General features: G+C 39.0%; 1 protein-coding gene across 3 annotated transcripts in view; it reads left to right on the top strand.

The window, feature by feature from the left end:
• Positions 1-18,041, top strand: part of Cul1 (cullin 1) — a 294,055-nt gene extending 276,014 nt beyond the window's left edge. For all 3 annotated transcript variants that reach the window (XM_067147140.2, XM_067147139.2, XM_067147138.2), the window contains one exon: positions 16,634-18,041. In XM_067147140.2, the coding sequence (XP_067003241.1) occupies positions 16,634-16,714 (81 nt within the window). In that variant the 3' untranslated portion in view covers positions 16,715-18,041. The remainder of the gene's footprint in view (positions 1-16,633) is intronic.
• Positions 18,042-20,645: the final 2,604 nt, after the last annotated feature.

Genomic DNA, 20,645 nt, shown 5'->3' on the forward strand with positions numbered 1-20,645 from the left:
TACCTTTACATTGTGAATTGTACCAAACAGGCTTTTTACCATTAACTGAAGTGTTGTGCTCTGCTAAAATATTTTTTGGCTGATGAATTAAGTGTTATTGCCCTGAAAACTTAGTTGCATTTATGTAAAATTCCTTTGCTTTTTTTTTTTTTTTTTTTTTTTTCTCGTAATACCCAGGCACTGGATATGATCAACTGGCTGCAATGATATGCATATTGCGGTATTCATTTAATTATGCACACCTCTCAAACATCCTCATATGTCCTCTCTCCATATGAGATAGGGTGCCATGGTTAAATGGTTGGCATGCTGGGTTTTGGTCCAAGCGGTCTTAGGTTTGATCCCTCGCTGGGTCGGGAATCTTAACTTTCATTAGTTGATTCGGGCTGGATGTTCATGCTCTCTTCGCCATTAAAATTCATCATTTTATATATTGCCCCATCCTCACAGATGTGCAGGTCTCCTATACTTGAAAGACCTGCTCACGTCGTTGTTGTTATTGATATTACTCCATATGAGCCTGGCAGGGATGTTTGTAATGGAACCCAGGCTTTTGGCACACAATCTAGTGAGAAAGAAATTGTATACTACCATCTCTCGTACCCTGCTGGCCAACATTCATGGTGGAAATTTTTTCCACTAACGGGACTCAAACCAGCTAACCATGAAATATAACTAGATTTGTACAGGATAAATGACACTAGGGTTAACCAATTAATCGTGAACTTGTTAGAAAAGGCATTGAAGGTGACACATAAGTTGAAAGTTCCAGTAAAGCTATGGGAAGATGGTTGTTTTTACACATAACATTTCTCCGTCAAGTAATGCAAGAAATATGTGCATGGTGTGAAATATTAAGGGGTCAGACATTATAGAGTTAATTGCACAATATGGAAGTAGAAAGCCATTCTCAAGATCACAACACAGACAAATATCTTTCTGTAAAGAATGCAACATCTCGCAGCTGCACATATGGTAAGAAACCGTGCGCGAGTGACTAGGTTGAGTTCCATGTATTGGATGTATCGACCACTTTGTCTGTTGTTTCCTTTTACATCATCATCTAACAATGAATAACGAAACACTCACTTTTGATGTTATGCTTAATTCTGTCATGATATTTCAAAACATTTAATTTCTTTAATAAGTGCACAACAGTCTACACCGAGGCCTTACAGCATAGACACCTACATTATGTTAACAACGCGTCCCGAACCTAAGTCGTTTAATGCATAGAAATTGCATTAGGTTAATTCAAAACATTGCGTGTTTACATTTGTACATTTCTTTTTATCATTATTATGAAACTTACCATCTATGCATAACAACATCTGGGTGATACTTAATAACCTCTACAAATTTCTTTGTTATAAACGTGACAAATGCGATTTTTTTTCTTTATGTTTTTTCTAATTTCTGTGAGTTGTGATACCTTTTGTTGGTAATGTTAGGATATTGTTTACAAGAAGGACATAGGTATCTTTTTGCAAAGAAAAAAAAATGTCTAAGTTGTGTAATGCCTGCGTAATGTAGTTAAAGGCAATCGTCGCCCTTTTTTTTTTCCAAGTTGCTTTACGTCGCACCGGCACAGATAGGTCTTACGGCGACGATGGGACAGGGAAGGAAGCGGCCGTGGGTTTGATTAAGGTACAGCGTTTGCCTGGTGTGAAAATGGGAAACCACGGAAAACCGTCTTCAGGGCTGCCGACAGTGGGGTTCGAACCCATTTTCTCCCGAACACTGGATACTGGCCGCACTTAAGCGACTGCAGCTATCCAGCTTGGTGGTCGCATGTTTACTTGACAGTGTCGTGGGATTACACTTGTGAAATGTGTATGGTGATATGGCATGCTGGACTAATAAATCTTAAAATCTGCATCAAATACTATCACAGAATCATAAGTTGTATATTTAATATCATAGTAAGTAATAAGAAGGGCATGATGGCACAGCAGTCAAGCTGCTTGCAACCATCAAGATGGACTGGGTTCAAATTCCGAATAATGCATGTGTAATTTTAGAGGTGAAAGACATGTCTGGTGGTTTGGATTTCGCTTAAGAAAAGAGGTCCTGTGGCTTATGATTGCGAGATTATCTGTCACATAAAACTACAAGCTTCGTTCTTCCCAATAATAATAATTATTTATTTTATTTATTTATTGGTGACAAAAGGTCCCAGGAGCCTGTGGCTCATGATAGGGACAGTACAGTACAAACTTTTCTTAAGGTGACACAATAATGACATTTTATATACAACTGCTTTTTCAGTAAAGTGACAAGTACATTTTTGTATAACTAAGACATAATTGCTGTTCTTTAACATGTTGGCATCTTAATTTTTCAGAATATAATCAGATATTGCTTAGCTGTAAGATATTAAATATGGGCAATATACTATTATGTTAATTAAAGTAAGTTATATAGAGGTTATATTAAAATATCGGTATAAGAGTAATATTCCTTCAGTTGTTTTCTTAAGGGCGGAGACCTACTTTAACACAGGGAAAATAGGCCAATATTCATTCGATTGTTATTTATGCTACAAACGTAGTTGACAAATGCTGCACATAACCCAGTATTGGCATGCTTCAGAGCAATCAGAAGCAACTTCAGTAATGTCAAAATTCTAATTACAACATTTCAAAATAAAATGTTCAAAATTTCCCGCCTTTTTAACGGTTTCCTTCATAACTCCTTTACTGTTTCACGGATAATTATGAATTTTTCAAAGTTTCTTCCCATAGTATTGTACTACAATCTGTACCTCATTCAGATCAATGGGATTGAAATTAGATTTTATATAACATATTTATTTACAAAAATATTAATATTTTCTACTGCTTGGAATAAAAACCCAACAAAAAATCCGAATTACAGTCTATGTTAATGATTGAGGTTTATTTTGTAGCTGGAGGTTTGATACACACTTTAAAAAAGGAAAAGTACAAGAATTCTTATAAAGTTGGAGTTTATAAGGGAAACAGTGATATATTGTTAAAAAGACGGGAAATTTTGAACATTTTATTTTGAAATATTAAAATTATTAAAATTCTGACTTTATTCAAGTTGCTTCCGGAAGCATGCCAACACTGGGAAATGTGCAGGAATTGTCAACAACAATTGTAGCATATTTAACAATTGAATGAATATTAACCTTTTTCCTTCGTTAAGCTGGGTCTCCCCCCTGTTAACCTATTCAGAGCTCTTTATAACAGGAGACAATACATTATATTCCCTAAACATTAATGATTCTATGCCTTTCACTCCATACTTTACTGAATGGGAGTGAGAGGGATATATCCTTAATGTTCCTCTAGTTTCATATCTGTGAATTTCACTAAAATAGAAGTCAACAGCAGAGTGGGTTAATTTCCTGTCTAGCTTATACATAAAGACTGATGATGAAAATGCAATTTGTTTATGGAATAGCAGAATATTTGACTCTGAAGAAACTTCATGTGACGGTTTGAGGATCTGAAAACATGATTAGCATTTGAACCATGTTGGTTCTCATGTTCAAGGTCCGCATCGATATCTCTGTGCACCACCACCGACTGGTAAAATGTGCCTGTGGCTCTCGTCGCTATAAACTGAAGGTAATGGGTCCATGTGACTTGAGCAGACGTGCAGGATGCCTCGCAGATGTATGAGAGAACCATACTGTCAAATGAGTGAGTTTGAAAGAGAGCGCATTATTGGCATGAGAGAACATAATGCATCCATGCAGGAAATTGCTGCTTGTGTGGGACAAAGTGTGTCGGCAGTGCAACGGGTGTGTACAGAATGGTTCATAGAAGGCCGTAGAACATGACGAGATGGGTCTGGTCACACCACCCACACCACCCCCTCGAGAAGATCGACACCTCATCCGAATGCCATTATGGCATTACAGGACAGATCTGCATCCTCCTCTACTCTGGTGCAACAGTGGAATAGTGTAACCTATCAGGAGTGACAATCCGTTGCAGTTAATTATAGTCTTGGTTACCGGCGCATCGTCCACTTCTCCGCCTACCTTTGACTAATGTGCACAAACATGCTAGACTGCAATGGTGCATGGAACAACGCCACTGGGAACAGGAATGGCAGCAGATAGTGTTTTCAGACAAATCCAGGTTCTGTTTGTTTGAAAATGATGGCCACATTTTGGTTCACCGCAGACAGGGGGAGAGGCATCATATTGACTGCATTCGCACAAGACATACAGCGCCAACTCGAAGACCAGTTTGGCCTGCGTGAATGACATCTTGCGACCCGTAGCCAAACCCTTTCTGCACGACAGCCCAGATGCCATATTGCAGCAGGACAATGCGCGATCACATGTTGCTGCACGAACACGTGCCTCCTTGTTGTCACGGAGTGTCAGACTGTTGCCATGGCCCGCCCGATCACTGGACTTGTTGCCAATCAAAAATTCTGGGATATGGTGAAACGACGCATGCGGCGCTGTGACGCATTGCCAACCACCAAAGATGAACTGTGGAACCAGGTGAATCAGGGTGCCATTTTTGCCGTATACGCGTCGATGCCATCGCACATGGAACAAGTTTTCAGTGCCCATGGAGGACCCAGTGACTACTAGGCAATAGGACATATGCTGAACCTAGGTGACTGAAATTCTAATCGTTTCTGCAGAACATACTAATGAACATGTCCTGTGAATATGAACTTCCTATCTCGAGTCTTTTGAGGTGTTCTGTTTTTTATGAACATGAGTGTATTATTTAATGGCTCCACATGATTAATATCATGTGTTCCTGCTAGAGCACAAACATTGGCAAAGCTGCTTTCCAGGAGGGGTTTGCTCTTTCCACCACTTCCTCAACATTGTGTACATTTATAAGGTCTCTGATGCTTGCTTGTTGTTTAAAGGGGCCTAACATCTAGGTCATCGGCCCTTATAAGGTCTCTCTTTGCACGTACAGCAGCAGTCAAATTCTGTTTTAGTGTCTAGCCAACACCGCCAACAGCAACACAAAAAAATTCTAAGTTTCCTTAAAAAAACCTGAGGTTTGAGAACATGAACCTTTGCTTAAACTGGCTCGTTGCCCTGTTTGAGAAGGTAAACAATGTGGTAATATCTGGTCTTTTTCCCTCCTTCTTCTTCTTATTGATATCTGTCAATACTGTGCTTAGAAAGGAGTGCGTGACAGATTGCACACAACACTACCTCCTAGTCCCAAGTCGTCTTAAGTAAGTTTACTTCTCCCAATGTACAAATCTAAATAAAAAACATAACCACTGACACTGTCTGCCCTTCCCCACCACTTCAACCCACATTTTACTGGTTTCAGGGGAAGGTACTGTTTCATAGCTGACCGCCCAGTAAATTTTACCCTGGCCTCATCTATTAACTGAAATTTTTGTGGTAGATAATGCTCCTGAAAATGATGTATTATAGAACTCAAAAATGGTCTAATTTTATAAAGTTTATCAAAATTTTGGTCCCCTTTTGCAGGCTGTCTTTCATTATTGTTACAGTGCAAGTTTCTCAAAATATCTAAAAATCTATTTCCTGGTGACATAAGTTCGGAAATTGCTGGAACATTCAAAATGCAGTTTGTCGACCAGTAGTCCTTCAGTGTTGGCATATTATGGATGCCAATCATCAAAATAATTCCCAACAATGCCTGGAGTTCATCTATAGTAACTTCATTCCATTCATCACCTTTCCCTAATGCAATTAGTTTCTGCCTAGCATACGAAGTTTGTTCCACTAGCATTTTCAGTATGTCACTTGTTAGAAATAGGTGGAAAAAATCCAAAGTTGTAGCAATAGGTGATAATACTGTCTAAGGTATGAAATATTCTTTCTTTTCTTGCTGGGAATCACAGCAGGCTCATATTCTTTCTCTACGTCCTCTTCTGATTCTCTTGAATCACTAATTGCAGCACTGGGCATAACTTCAACATCAGATGATTCACTAAAATCACTTTCTAAATCACTATCTAACCCGTCATATGGCAAAGAAACCAGTATATCTGCTATTTCCTCGTCTTTTATTCAAGGCAATTTGACAGCCATATTGCCAATTCAGTCACTGGAAAAATGACACTTAATAAAATAAAAAAAAAAGAAGATACAACACTTTGTAAACAGCCACTCAAAATAGACACATGGAATAAAAAAAGCCTGCTGTTTCCAAAAATTTTTCACTAGATGTCTCTACAAGTGATAGAAGGGAAGATTTGAACGTGCTTGGAGTGGAAGGATGGGGAAATAGAAATAAGGAAGGGGAAAGGCTACTGGATCTGTGAAAAAGGAATGGGATGGTGGTCGGGAACTCATGGTTCAAGAAGAGATAAAGCCGTAAGATAAACCTGGTACAGCAGTGACTGGTCTAAGAAATCCATTGTGGATTATATGATCTACGACTGGTAAATGAAGGGGAATGTTACCGATGTAAGAGTAATACCATCAGAGGCCCTAGATCAGGACCATCCAGTCATTGCGCTCCGAGAGCGATGTTCGGACCGCGCTGACTAGATACGTACAAATATACAAATATACCACATACATATACATATCGAAAGGTACTCCGATGTATGGAATGTATAGGAAACAATATCAAGTGTTTAGTAAAGAATAATGTGATTTATTCAAAACTGAAATTTGAACATATCTGAGAGAAAAATTCAACAAAATTTTACCAATATGAACAGATACTACAGAACTTGACTGACTTTCGCTCAGTCGTTTTTACAACCTTTTTAGTTTTGGAGCAAACGGTCTTCTTCAAATTGGGTATAATATTTCTGGACACAGCTATTCTTTAACAATTGCGCAAGTTTCTATTACTCATCATTGCATGATGTTCACTTTTGGTAAGCTTAAGAACCAAAAAGAACGCTCACAAATGTACGTTGAGCCGAACATTGACAAAACGTTACATGCATGTTTATTCAAAAGGGGGTATTCTTCTTGCGAAAAGCCGCTGTAAAATTCTTCTGAACTTCGTGACATTAAAAGCTGTCTTTAAGACGAACATTGCACTGCAGTTCTATCAACTCTAATTGAAATAGCTGTGGAGCACTGTCTGCACTAAGAGAAAATGGTCAAACAAATAGATCTTAACACCGCTTGGAGTTCTGATAATTCTGAAAAATCTCTTTTCAAACTCTTCTTGTAATTTGTGAATTACCTGCAAATACTTATCGAAGTCAACACCTTCTTTCATTGTTTCAAGCAATGGAAAATGTCCTGTGTTCCTTGCATGCAACTGGTCTTACTACAAAATCAATTTTCCTTTGAACGCTTGAATTTTTTCCACCAAATCACAGGTGTTGTGTTTTTCGCTCTGAAGCGAAGTATTCAAAGTATTCAGATGGACAGTAATGTCACTTAAAAATGCCAAGTCCGCCACCAACTTAGGATCACACAAAAGAACTTCGGGTCGCCCTTTCATGTCGCAAAATGTATTTATTGCGTTCCGCAAGCAAAACACACGAGCATCTTCGCCTTGCTCAGCTATCTTACTTCTGCTTGGTACGGTATATCCGGATACTCCGCTCTGATGTCATCCAAGAACTCTTTGAATTGGCGGTGTTTGAGTCCATGGGAGCGAAGAAAATTTACCATTCATACAACTGTTCCCATTCCGTCTTTAAGCTTGGCGACTTTTGCACAGATTGCCTCCAGGTGTATCAAGCAATGGATCGCCGCCATTAGGGTACTACCGCTCTCAATCATGTTTAATTTTACATAGCTGAGGAACCCCATGCCTAGACCACGTAAAGCAAGAGCTCCATCCATCGTTACAGTCGTCAACCGCTCCCATTTTAATCCCATTGACTCAAAAACACCCTCCACAGCTTGGAAAATATTGAAACCAGTAGCAGTGTAATTGAGAGCTACCAAGTCCAGGAAATCCTCGGTGACCCGAAGATCATCATCCACCCCCCGAAAAAAATAACGAGCTGAGCTGTGTCCGCAGTGTTGGTTGATTCATCGAGGGCGATGGAAAAGGATACAGAATTTGGTGCCTTCTCCATTAATTGCTATTCCATATCAACAGCCATTCTGCAAGCCACAGTTTGAGGAGAAAGAGAGATTTTGTCAAATTTCTCAACTAGCTCCATAGGACAAATATATGCCGCCGCGTCCATTAGGCACTCCTTGATTAAATTCCCTTCCGTGAAGGGTTTCCCAGCTTTGGCAATTCGCAGCGAACATTTATAGCTTGCTTGTAAAATGGGTCCACCAACCCTACTCTCCTCATACTCCTGTGAAACAAAAATACAGCAAGTCACAATTTTAATGTTCAGATAATTCAATCATTTCTTCATTCCCGTTTGTAAACAAGTGTTTCAAAATTAAAACAATAATACTTACAGAATAGTACTGCTTGAAATTTTCTTGCAGTTCCTCCAACTTTGATTGGCGATTGGCGTCGGTCAAGTCACCGTAAACCTCCCTGTGGTTGCCACTGTAGTACCATTCTAAATTGTGTTTTTTTTAAACACATTAAATCTCGGTGGCACACTAAACATTTGGCATGCCCTTTATAAGCTGTACAGAAAAACGAAATTTCCCATTCTGCTTTAACGGCTGCTTTACCACTCCTTTTTTTTTTTTTTTTTTTTTTTTTTCTGTATGATGTTCAGTCATGACAACTGCGAAACTGATTTAGTTACACGCTGTCACCAAAGCACATTGGACTAGACTAGCGATTCATGGTGGTGGATCGGCTGCTCGCTTCGGCACAGCGGGCCGGCCGCTCGCTCAGCCAGCCAAGCTCCTCACACCACTACCGAAACTACCTTCCACCAAAGCGCTCGGAGCATTGGCTTAGAGCGCGGCCAGAGCGCTGTTCGGCTGGCCCTGCCCTAGTTAGTGACCACAACCTACCGGTAATTAAACTGAAAACAATGCAGGAAAAGAAAAGAACAGAGAAGCAACAAAGACATATTAAAATATGGAAAGTGAAGGGGGAAGAAAACCAAGCAAGAATACCAGTAAATAATAAGATTAAATTTACCAACAGTTAATACAAAAACAGGAGAGGAGGAATGGGAAAGGTTCAAGAGGGCATTAGTAAAAACTGCAGAGGAAATTTATGGGAGAACTAGTACCAGGAAAAGATTCAAGAAGACTCCATGGTGGAACGACAGTCAAAGTGGCAGTTGGGGAGAAGAATGAAGTTTTTAGAGTGTGGTTTCAGCAGAGAACAATGGAGACAATACAGGAAAATAGACCAAGAATGAAGAAGCTAAAATGGTTGTAACAGAGAAGAAAAAATTGATGGAAAAGTGGACAAACATGATGTTGGAAGATAGCAAAGGAAATAAATAAGTACTGTGTGGAATAGTCAAGAGTAGGGGAAAGGCATGAGGGAAGATGTTAAAATGATAGATAAAAATGAGAATGAAGTGCAGGAGAAAGAGAAACTCAAAGGAATGTGGAAGGAGTATTTTGAAGATTTACTAAATCCAAAAGGATGCATTGAGGAGGAAAGTAGAAGCAGGGAGGAAGGAAGAAACACCAAAAAGAAAAGAACTTAACATCGGGAGAAGTAGAGGTAGCATTGTACAAGATGAAAGAGGGGAGTCCCAGTAAGTGAGTATATTGAGATGGTGAAGGAAGTAGGAGAGGTAGGGAAACAGTGGCTTTATCGTGTGTTGAAAGTAGTATGGAAGGAGAGAAAGACCTCTGAAGACCGAAAGAAGGTGATAATCATATCCATGGGCAAGAAGGGGAATGGGAAGGGAAAGATTTTATGAACTATAGGGGAGTCACATTGATATGTCACTGTGCAAAGGTGTTTGAGAAGATTCTGGAGAATAGAATCTGAAAGATAAGTTAACACAATGTGGACCGGTCCCGAGAAAACTCGTGTTTGCCTGGCCAAGCATTGCGGACCGGTCCCGCGTTATCTCGTGTTAGCAGCAGACTGAAGTTTATAGTGCTATCTTTTGAGATATACCAGAACTATTTGGAGGTCAAGGGTGATAGAACTCTGTTATGTATGGTTCTACACAATCGATAGTCTCATTTCTTTTCGATTATTCTTCATATCATAGATTTTCTTTGCATTTCTTGACAACATGTTCACAAAGTTCGAAGAGCCATGCAAGATGGCATCGCCCCGGGATCGCACGTGTTTAGATAAGGATGAAATTATTCGCGAATTATGTGCTGATACAGGCTCCGAATATCCAAGTGATGCTGAATATTTAGAGTTTGATGATGAAATATCTTCTAACATAAATGTTTCTAGTGATGACGAGGATATAGCCTCATCTTCAAGGTGTGGAACTTGCATGGCGCCATACGAGTATGATAAATGTGTTATGGGTGTAAATATTTTAAATAATGTAGTGTTTTCTGACAACTGGGTTATGGACAACAGTGAACCTAGGCTAGAGGATTTTGAAGGTGCTCCTGTTATAAAGGTATGGCCTAATGAATCTGGAAATATAGGACAAGTAGCAAGACTTACGTTTGGTGAGGTATTTTTCAGCATGTAGCTGAGCAGACAAACTTATACTATGAGCAGAATTCACATTCTCATAACGTATCCCCTAAAACACTAAAGTGGACTAATGTCACTAGCAGGGAAATTTAAAAAATATTGCTCTGTGTATATTGATAGAACAGGTGAAAAAATCATGTCTGAAAGATTACTGGCCAACCGATCCCCTAATAGAAGGCCCCATATTTCCGAAAACTATGAGCTGAAATAGATTTCAACAAATACTTACCTACCTGCATTTCAACAACTATTCAGGAAGGCCGCCATAAAAAAAAAAAATTAAAAAAAATATAAAAAAAAAATAGTCCTTCGAAAGCTAGTGAAGTTCTAACAGTTTATTTGAATGCATGCACTCCAGCTTGGAGGTAGTTAAAAAGTGGCCAGGAACAGGGCTTTGCATGGGGGGAAGGGCACCCAGTTTGCAATGTGTTAAAGAGGAGAGCATTATGGCTTCAGATCAGGAAGGTCCACAGCAGACCTTATATTCGCAGTAAAACAGTTACAAGAGCATCAATATGGGGTAAAAATCTACTGATGGACTTCTGGGACTTCAAGGGAGATGTGCCATGAGAGTGTCAGTTGTGTGAAAGTAGGAGGAGAAAGAGCAGACTGGTTTGAGCAAAAAATGTGGATTAAGACAGCTTGATGAGCTAATGACAAAAGTGGCAAGGAAAATTATGGAAGGAAAAATGGTGATATTTGCAGATGACTTGTTAGTCTGGGGAAAAAAAGGACAAGGATATCCAGGAACAGTTAGATGCATGAGAAGAGGAGGTGAAACAATATCAAATGAAATTCAAAGCCAAAAAGAGCGAGATAGTGATCACAACTAGAAAGGAGAGACCAATGAGAGGGATAATGCTTGGAGGGGAACAGCTTAGGAAGGTAGGCAGTTTCAGGTACCTGGGAGTATTATAGACGAAAGTGGATGAAGTGATAAGGACATAATCGAGCATGGAAGATGAGCAGGAGCATTCCTGAAAATGTCAGAAGCCTGGTTTGGAGCAAGGATGTCCCTGAGAGAGGCAAGTGAAATTAAATTTCTGAGGAGGAGGATAGGAGTGACAAGAATGGATAAGACGGGAAACGAGTAGGGTAGAGATATAGTAAAAGAAGAGTTACTACAGAACAGGATAGAGGCATCAAGACTTAAATGGTATGGACATATGAAGAGAATGTCAGAGGAAAAAGGTGCTGAGGAAGATGCATAAAATGGAGATAGCAGGAAAACAACCGAGAGGAAGACCTAAAGATACAAGTGGATAAAAGGAGTGGAAGAGTGTGCACAGAGAAGGGGAGAGGACTGGGCAAGAGTTACGAGGGAGAAGTGGTGGGAAGACAAGAGGAGATGGAGAGGCTAATGTTCCAAGCAGACCTGGCCAACAGCTAGAAACTGCATATGATGATGATGATGATGATGATGATGATGATGATGATGAGTACAGTATAAAGGACCTTGTATTACTTGGGCATTTTATTTCTCAATATGAAGGTTGAGATGTAAGTCAAGCTTGCAATTCGGGTCGCACAGCTGTGAGCTTGCATTCGGGATATAGTGGGTTCAAACCCCACTGTTGGCAGCCCTGAAGATGGTTTTCCGTGGTTTCCCATTTTCACACCAGGCAAATGCTGGAGCTTTACCTTAATGAAGGCCACGGCCGCTACCTTCCCAATCTCCCACCCTTCCATTGCCGAAAACCTTCGATGTGTTAGTGCGACGTTAAACAAATAGCAAAAAAAATACCCCTATTTTTTAAAGTTACGCAATTATATCACTAGATGGTAAATGTCTCAAGCAAACCTGGCATTTTTAGTATACGTCAACATCACTAGATGTGTCCACGATTTACAGTTAGTGCACAGAGAGCAATATTAAATCGCTTGCGAGTCAACCAACATGTTGAATGGATGTGATCTGACTTGAACAGCATTCTTACGTCAAAATTGCCATTACCCCCTGTGGGTGGGGGCTGCAGATGAATACACCCATGGTATTCCCTTCCTGTCGTAAGAGGTTACTAAAAGGGGCCCCAGGGGCTCTCAACTTGGGAGCATTGGTTGGCGACCACGGGGCCCTTAGCTGAGTCCTGGCATTGCTTCCACTTACTTGTGCCAGGCTTCTCACTTTCATCTATCCTGTCTGACCTCTCTTGGTCAACTCTTGTTCTTTTCCGACCCCAGCGGTATTAGAGCATTTGAGCCTAGGGAGTCTTTCATTTTCACGCCCTTTGTGGCCCTTGCCTTTCTTCGCCCGTTACTTCATTTTTCGAAGTGATGGATCACTACTTTTTTCTCTTTGTCTGCCCCCTGTGGGTGGGGGATCCTCTGCCTGTCGTAAGAGGCGACTAAAAGGGGTGATCAAATTAAAACTATCAGACTACTTGTAATTAGTACCATCACGCAGGGAACACCATGGGTTGCATTTACTTGCGCGTAGTACCACTATGTTAGGTACGCAATAGGTTTGTCATTAGTAGCGACAGTGTGTGAATCAGGATGTGGGTCCTACAGTACCTGTGATTCGTACGCCTATATGAGTGACACTCTGGGATTAGCGACACCATGGTTCTGCCTTACCTATGCTCAGTTCCCACTATGTGATGAATACTACGGGATAGTACGAGTCCCTGTGGTTAGTCCACTTATGTGAGGAACACCATAGGTTTGCGTTGCCTGTAAATAGCGTTGCAATGTGTGAAACACCATAGGTCTGTGTTGCATGTGCGCATTACACTACCTGTGAATAGTACCATAATGTGTGGAATACCATGAGTATACGCTACTTTTGATTAGTACTGCAACATGACAAATAGCATGGTTCTACTTTCCTGGAGATAAATACCATTATGAGGGGCCAATGATCTGGGTTTTGGACCCGTTTCGACTATAAGCATGATCGATTCAGCGTCGTGCTATAGGAGCAGTCCCTTGGTCAGTTATACTATTGTTTTGTGCCAGCTTTTGTGCATGTGAGGCATGTGATCCACTGATCATTTTAAATTCATATCCATCCATCCCTTCATTCTTCGTCCTCATGCTTTGAATTCTGGTCAGTGGAGGATGTTGGACTTTTAATGTCATTTCATTTCGTCTCATTTTGTACCATTAGGGGCCGATGACCTCGATCTTAGGCCCCTTTAAACAACGAACATCAATCAATCAATCAAAATTGCCATTCTCTAGGAGAGAAATGTTGGTGAATGCCACAGAGAGGTGGTAGAAACTGTCAGAAATAATGCTCATCCATACCGAACTGTCTTGAGATGGGTACCAATGGTTTAGTGAGGACATAAAACAACCTATGACTGGCAACATGCAGGACGACCTGTGATTGTACAGGCGTGTCACATACAGTAATTGATTACCTGATGGAGACCGAGAGATGGACACTGCTCGAGTTTGCAGAGAGAAAGCGGGATGGAGAAATGAACTTTCCACAATATCTTGGAGGTTACCATGTACACTCAGTGATGTTCAAATCTAGACTCAATTTGTAATATGCGACTACCACCTAACACGCTATCAGCAGAAAGGCGACCACTTTCCAGAATCATCGTTTTCAATGAAGGTTGGACCAGGGCGTATGAACCAGAGTTCAAATGTCAGTCAGCAGAGTAAGGACATACAGGACACCGTGAAGGCAGAAGTTCCATCAAAATCTTTCCCCTGTGAAGTTGATCTTGATTTTCACGTATGTCGTCACAGGGTTGATTGTGTGTTACTTTGTTTCACATGGCACAACATTGAGAACAGCTTATTGCAGGAAATTCCTGCTGAGATAGGTGTGTTATGCCATTTGGGAGAAACATCCTGATCTTCCGGACAGTGAAATCATTCTCCATGAGAATGCAAAAGTACACACACCAGAGTTTGTACAGCAGCTGAGGTAGCATTGGAGATGGTGGAGATGGGAAGTACTCTCCAGACTTTTCTCTGCATGATTTTGACCTTATACCAAAAGTAAAAGAACCGTTACATGGTAGACAGTTTTGTGATACGGGGAGGGGGTCATTGCAAATGATGTGTGATGAGAGATGACCAAAGTAACACATCGTGAAACCGTCTGTATTCCATGCCTTTCATATCGTTGGCAACGTGTTGTGGACTACACTGTGGGGGTCTGACTTTATAATGTGTATGTATGCTGTAATATTATTTCAACTACCATAATAAACATGAGAGAACAATGTTTTATGAGTTTGGTTTATATGAATGATTGCTACCCACTGCCACACAGCATTGTCCATATCCTCACATTTTTTCATACATACATACATACATACATACGTACATACATACTTTAAAAGGGAAAAAAAATGGTGCCCTGACTTATACTCCAACCCTTGTGTGAATAAGTTACAGATCATGTGCTTGGTTAGTGTGAGACTCGTACAACATATTTTATGTAGGAAACCTGTAACCTTGCACTAGAGTTCAGAACATTCTACAGTAAATTTTTTAAGTGTAAATAATTTTATTTTGATGCTGTTGTAGTGTTTTATTCCTTCAGTTAAAGGTAATGGATTTACGTTATCAGATACAAAGGTATGGAAAAGTAAGAGCTTACTTAGGCAAACTCATGATACTACATACACATCATTACCTGCAAATATGAACTGCACCACCTTGGTATGAGAAAACAAGTTTACTTAAGTTGAGAAATATTCATGGTTGTTGCTATTAATATACCAGGCGAGATCATTAACAAAGTGATCGTTTAATATCTCGTAATTCGGGCCATATAGGTTTTTTTTGGAGAGATCAATTTTAAAATGTGATTTGAAACTATCCAGCCATAACGATTGTTTTACTCGCCAACAAGCCTAACACATCATCAGCATATTTGTGAATATAATCAGTACGGAAATGAAACTTACAGATTATGACATTACCTGCAATCGATAAAGTAAGTTATCATTTTCAGGCAGCCAGCTAAGTGATGCAACAAAAGCTAACCATATCAGTTTCTTCTCTTGCAAAGTGTTTCAAAATTACTCTAAATTAGTCTGAGATATCTGTCCGAATTGATTATTTTATTGAATAACATGGATCTTATTCTCCTAGTACTGATCACATACTTACTACCAATTTTATGATCAGAAAGTGAGGTTTCTTATAACAGATTTGAGAAGCCAACATTTCAGATCAAGATTTTCCTTCAAATCATACATTTGTGTATACTGATAGGTTTTGAGGCATAATAAATATGTAGTATTTGTTGTGGAAGTAAATTCCGTTGGAGATTTTTGAGGCAAACGCTCCAGATGCTCATGAATTTCTTGTAATTTCTTCTAGGGTTATTTAATACTGAGCCTGAAGTATAAAATAATTTACTAGCCTATGCATGTCTGATCTTCAAATTCAGGGAATTTGTTAACAATAATTTTTACACACATGATTTACAGATTTGTATTCAAAATAACTTTCTCAGCAAACAAGTATTCTTCTCATGATGACAAGTGATACACCACAACATTAAGCTCGCCTTTTGGTACAGTTTTCGATTTGTTCATGTCTCCACAGGGCAAACTGTGACAGCTGTCTTGCCCTTAACTTACATGCTGGAAGACAACTCATTAAATAAATTCTCTTTATATGTTACGTGGGTGTTGTGTTTCTTAATACACGTTATATTTTAAAAGTAGTATATCACAGTATGCTGGTCCATAACTTTCTCCAATTTTTTAAATGCTACTATTTATAGTATTTTATTCTCTTCAAACTTGTAAGCATAGGATATGAGATTTACACTTCCAGGTGCAAAAGAATGGTGAATAAACAACTTGCCTAAACAAAGATATGATAGACACACAACATTGTATGAAATGCAATTTTGGTTTCTCTCTAGGTTGCCTTTATTGATACTGTCAATCATGTTTTTTGTATATTCTAATTATATCCTTGCATTGTCAAGCGTCTTTCACATTCTGTATTTTCCTTCCACATTTGCTTCTAAAATAATAGTCTTGTCTATTAAATTATTCATGCACTTCATGAGTGCCTGTCCAGTTCTTTGGTTCTCTCTCTCTCTCTCTCTCTCTGTATATATACATATATATATATCCAAGTTACGGTGTGAAAAATTCTTACCTTTTATGTTTATGTTCAAACCTTGTATGACTAAATCATGTGCCTTACAATACATTTTTTTTCTCTTTCAGAAATGTATTGACATCTTAATAGAGAAAGAATACCTGGAACGGACAGAGGGTCAGAAGGACACATACAGCTATTTGGCATGATTACTCGAACAGAAACCATCCCGAACACCGCGAGATGTGGTCAACTGTGTGGGAATTAACCCATGAAGGACTAACGGCCGGGGAAGGTGGGGCAATGTGAGGAGGCATATTAAGTGACGTGAGGAGAAGTGTAGAAGTTATTTGACCGTGTCAAAAATTGAAAAATTAAAAAATTACAGAAAAGAACAAAGTATGCTCTCAGAATTATCCAGAAGAGATAAAATAAGAGACAAAAACAGTTGTGGACGTAATATGTTGACGTCTTGGTGCAGAAATGTTCTTGTGTTTAAGTCTTTGATTTTAATTTTAACCTTCTACCAACAGAAATCATGAAATTTTTCATGTTAATTTTGTTGGTATAGATAGTAAACCACAGTTTTTAATGGAGAAATTTTATTGAATACATTCTTATTTTGTTATTAAACTTCGCCAAAGGTGTTCAAAGTTTTGCAAAATATTGTCATGTATTCATTCATTTTTCTCTACCACCTGTTTAGAAATTCAGTTTTTAAATATGGAAATAATTCACTCACTCACTAGAAGAGGAAAATCAGACAGTGGCATATATACTTTATTGCTTGTTATGATTTGTTGCTGCATTAATGTGATATAACACTTAAATTTAATATCACTAGAAGCCTGAAGAGGTGGCTGTCTACACCACCCTGTGCTGTGAATAATGCTGTGTGAAGTGATGTGGAAGAAGTAAATGATGATTTTCATCACGTTTAAGAGAATTTTTCAGAGCTGTTCTTAAGCATTTTCATCCATGTTTGTGATGCAGTGAAAGAAGAATATAAAGAACTTAAAACACGGTTTTTTGTTTATTTAAGAGAATTTTCATCAAAACTTCCAGCGATAGAGAACAGAGAAGTTTGATATTTTTTAAAAAACCACACTTGTGTGCGGGAGATAGGAGCAGCAGTCGTGCGCTGGTGGAAAACAGAGATAACATCGATACTGTTAATGAAACTGAAAATGTGTGATTTAAGAATGGTTGAATTTGTTATATTTGTTTTGTGCATAGTGTTAGGTAATTTAATCGGAAACTTTTACTACTTATTGTGGTATGCCTTGGAACAAAGGGTACACTGACAAGAGCCCATGGTGGTGAACAACTAAAAATTGAGAAAATGTTACTTGTGATAAACTGTGATGTCTGTATGTATTTTATGATTTAAATTTATTCATTCTTATGGCTCTTTTCTCGGTGTACCTTTTAATCCCATTGAAATCGGTGGAAATTCTCGATGTTAATAGAAGATTGCTGGTAGGCTTTACAATGTAAATAAGTCATTGTCAATAAACAATTTGTTAACGAGACTCATTGTGACCCATGCTTTTAATTATTATATGAAAAAATCTCTATTCAAAACACTACTGAAGGCATTACTGCAGTGAAATAGTATTATGGTGAATATAGAAGTTACAAAGTTTTGGTACAGCTAAATTATTTTCCTGTCAATGCCAATTTACGTGCATTTTATGTGTTAAAATTTCAGTTCAACGAAAGCCACCATAACGACAAAAATTCCAAGTAAACACTGGGAAACTTAATCCTGCCATGTGGTGAAAATATCAGAATAACAAATTTAATTTTAAGCTGCAGATCATTTCTCCTAAATTGCAACTGTATTCAGAATGTTATATTGCCTAGTATTGTCAAATATTCGAGCAGAAGTTGAGCCATACACTACTTCATGGTTGTATTATCTCCAACATATGAAATATTGTTCTTACCTCAGGATTGTATTGCTCCCTCAACTATTTCTAATTGATTCGATATTTATACAACAACTTCTGCTTGTTCCATGTGAAACTGTTGTCTACTTGTGCATACCATATTTACTCGTGTATTACTCGCATATTAGACCCCTTTCCCTGGCTTTTCAGTACGAAGAAAATGAAAAAAAAAATCTCTAATACAAGATCCCCCCAAACATAATTTGTCAGAGAAGAATGACGATTCCACTTCGAAGTGGATACAAGTCTTATTGCACCTCTGATGACGTCGCACAAATAGGTGAATAGTTTCTTGTCCGACCCACGCATTGCAAGCATGTATCAGTCATGCTAAATCTCTGTATTTTGTAGTTCAGAATGTCTGCCAGTATAATTAATGGTTAGTACAATTCGCTGCTGTTCTTGAGAGTCAGAATTCGATTCCCAGTACCGTACTGCCAGAGATTTACGAATGACAGGAAGATTGATATGCGGTAAAAATGGTACAGTACATGTAACTCCCCTCCACTGGGGGCGTGTCTAAATAGAACTGCACTACCTTGGTATGAGAAAACAAGTTTTCTTAAGTTGAGAAATATTCATGGTTGTTGCTATTAATATGCCAGGTGAGATCATTAACAAAGTGATCGTAATTCGGGCCATATAGGTTTTTTTTTGAGAGATCAAGTTTAAAATGTGACTTGAAACTATCCAACCATAACGATTGTTTTATTCGCCAACAAGCGTAACACATCATCATCATATCTATATACCGTATTTCACGGCATAATCGTCGCACTTTTTATACCAAAATTTTCGAAAAAAGTTGTAGGGTGCGACCATTATACGATGAATATTTAATACCAGTATTTGTATTACTCAAAAAATGTATTTATAACTAAATTGTATTTGATACCAATTTAAGATGCACGTAATACTCGCGTTTATACAGCAAAATAATTAAAATAGTCTAAAACAAAATTCATAATTTTTCACAACAATTCGGCGAACGTTTTTCCAACCTGAAAATAAAAATGAACGTATTAAGTTAATTTGTCATTAATTTGAGTATTAAAGTTAAAATATTACACTTGCAAAACATTATCGCTTTGTTGTGAAATGCGGACTTACCGGTACGCAATTTATTCCAAGTCTTCGGTGTCGTTATCGCAGGTTTCACTATCTGATGCGCCGTCCTCGCCTCTGTTAATACCAGTATCAGATTCTTCGTCTCCCTGCCACACTGCGTCATCTTCGGAACCGTCTAGTGCATTCGAAATCCCAGTCCTTTTGAAGCTCTTCGAGACTAGTTCAGGTGGTATAAGATCCCAACTCTTCTTCACCCACGAGCATAACAAGTCCAAGGGTGGACGCCTGATATTTCCGGCGGGCGTCAATTGCTGATCGCCGCTCATCATCCACTCGTTGTAAAATCGACGTAAGTGGTCTTTAAAGGGTTTATTAACACATACGTCTAGTGGCTGCAAAGCAGATGTTAGGCAACCAGGAATGACTATCTGTCGTGTCTTATTTGTAGTGAGAATTTGCTTCACTTCGTTCACGAGGTGACCTCGGAAACTATCTAAAACAAGCAGAGCTGGTTGTTTTAGTAGTGCACCAGGTCTTCTATTCCACACAGTTTTAACCCAGTCCAGCATGAGTTCTACGTCCATCCAACCCTTTGGTTGCACTCGTACATGAATTCCACAGGGAAACTGTATATTCTTAGGCATCATTTTCCTCTTGAAAATGATGTAAGGCGGCAACTTTCTCCCGTCAGCTGTAATGGCTAGCATTGCCGTGCATCGCAACTTCTCACTACCGCTGGTTTTCATTAATACACTCCGTGATCCTTTTAGCGCAATAGTGCTGTTGCGAGGCATATCAAAAAAGATTGGAGTCTGATCGGCATTACCGATTTGAGAAAGCAAGTACGAAGTTTCCTTGCGCAAACGTATGACAAATCGGTGAAAATTTACAATCTTGTCCGTGTAATCAGCAGGCAACTTTTGGCTTAGTGTTGTTCTCCTTCGCACTGACAGATTGTGTCGTCGCATGAACCCCTTAATCCACCCACGAGTCGCCTTAAACTAAGTTACCGGTATGTTGTGTTTGCACGCTACCTCCCGTCCCTTAATTTGTAACATTTCATATGATACACTGCAGCCATTGTTACGTATTTCACTGACGTACCTAAACACTTCTTCGT

Source organism: Anabrus simplex, chromosome 5, assembly GCF_040414725.1.
Source record: "Anabrus simplex isolate iqAnaSimp1 chromosome 5, ASM4041472v1, whole genome shotgun sequence".
In the NCBI taxonomy this organism is placed as follows: domain Eukaryota; kingdom Metazoa; phylum Arthropoda; class Insecta; order Orthoptera; family Tettigoniidae; genus Anabrus; species Anabrus simplex.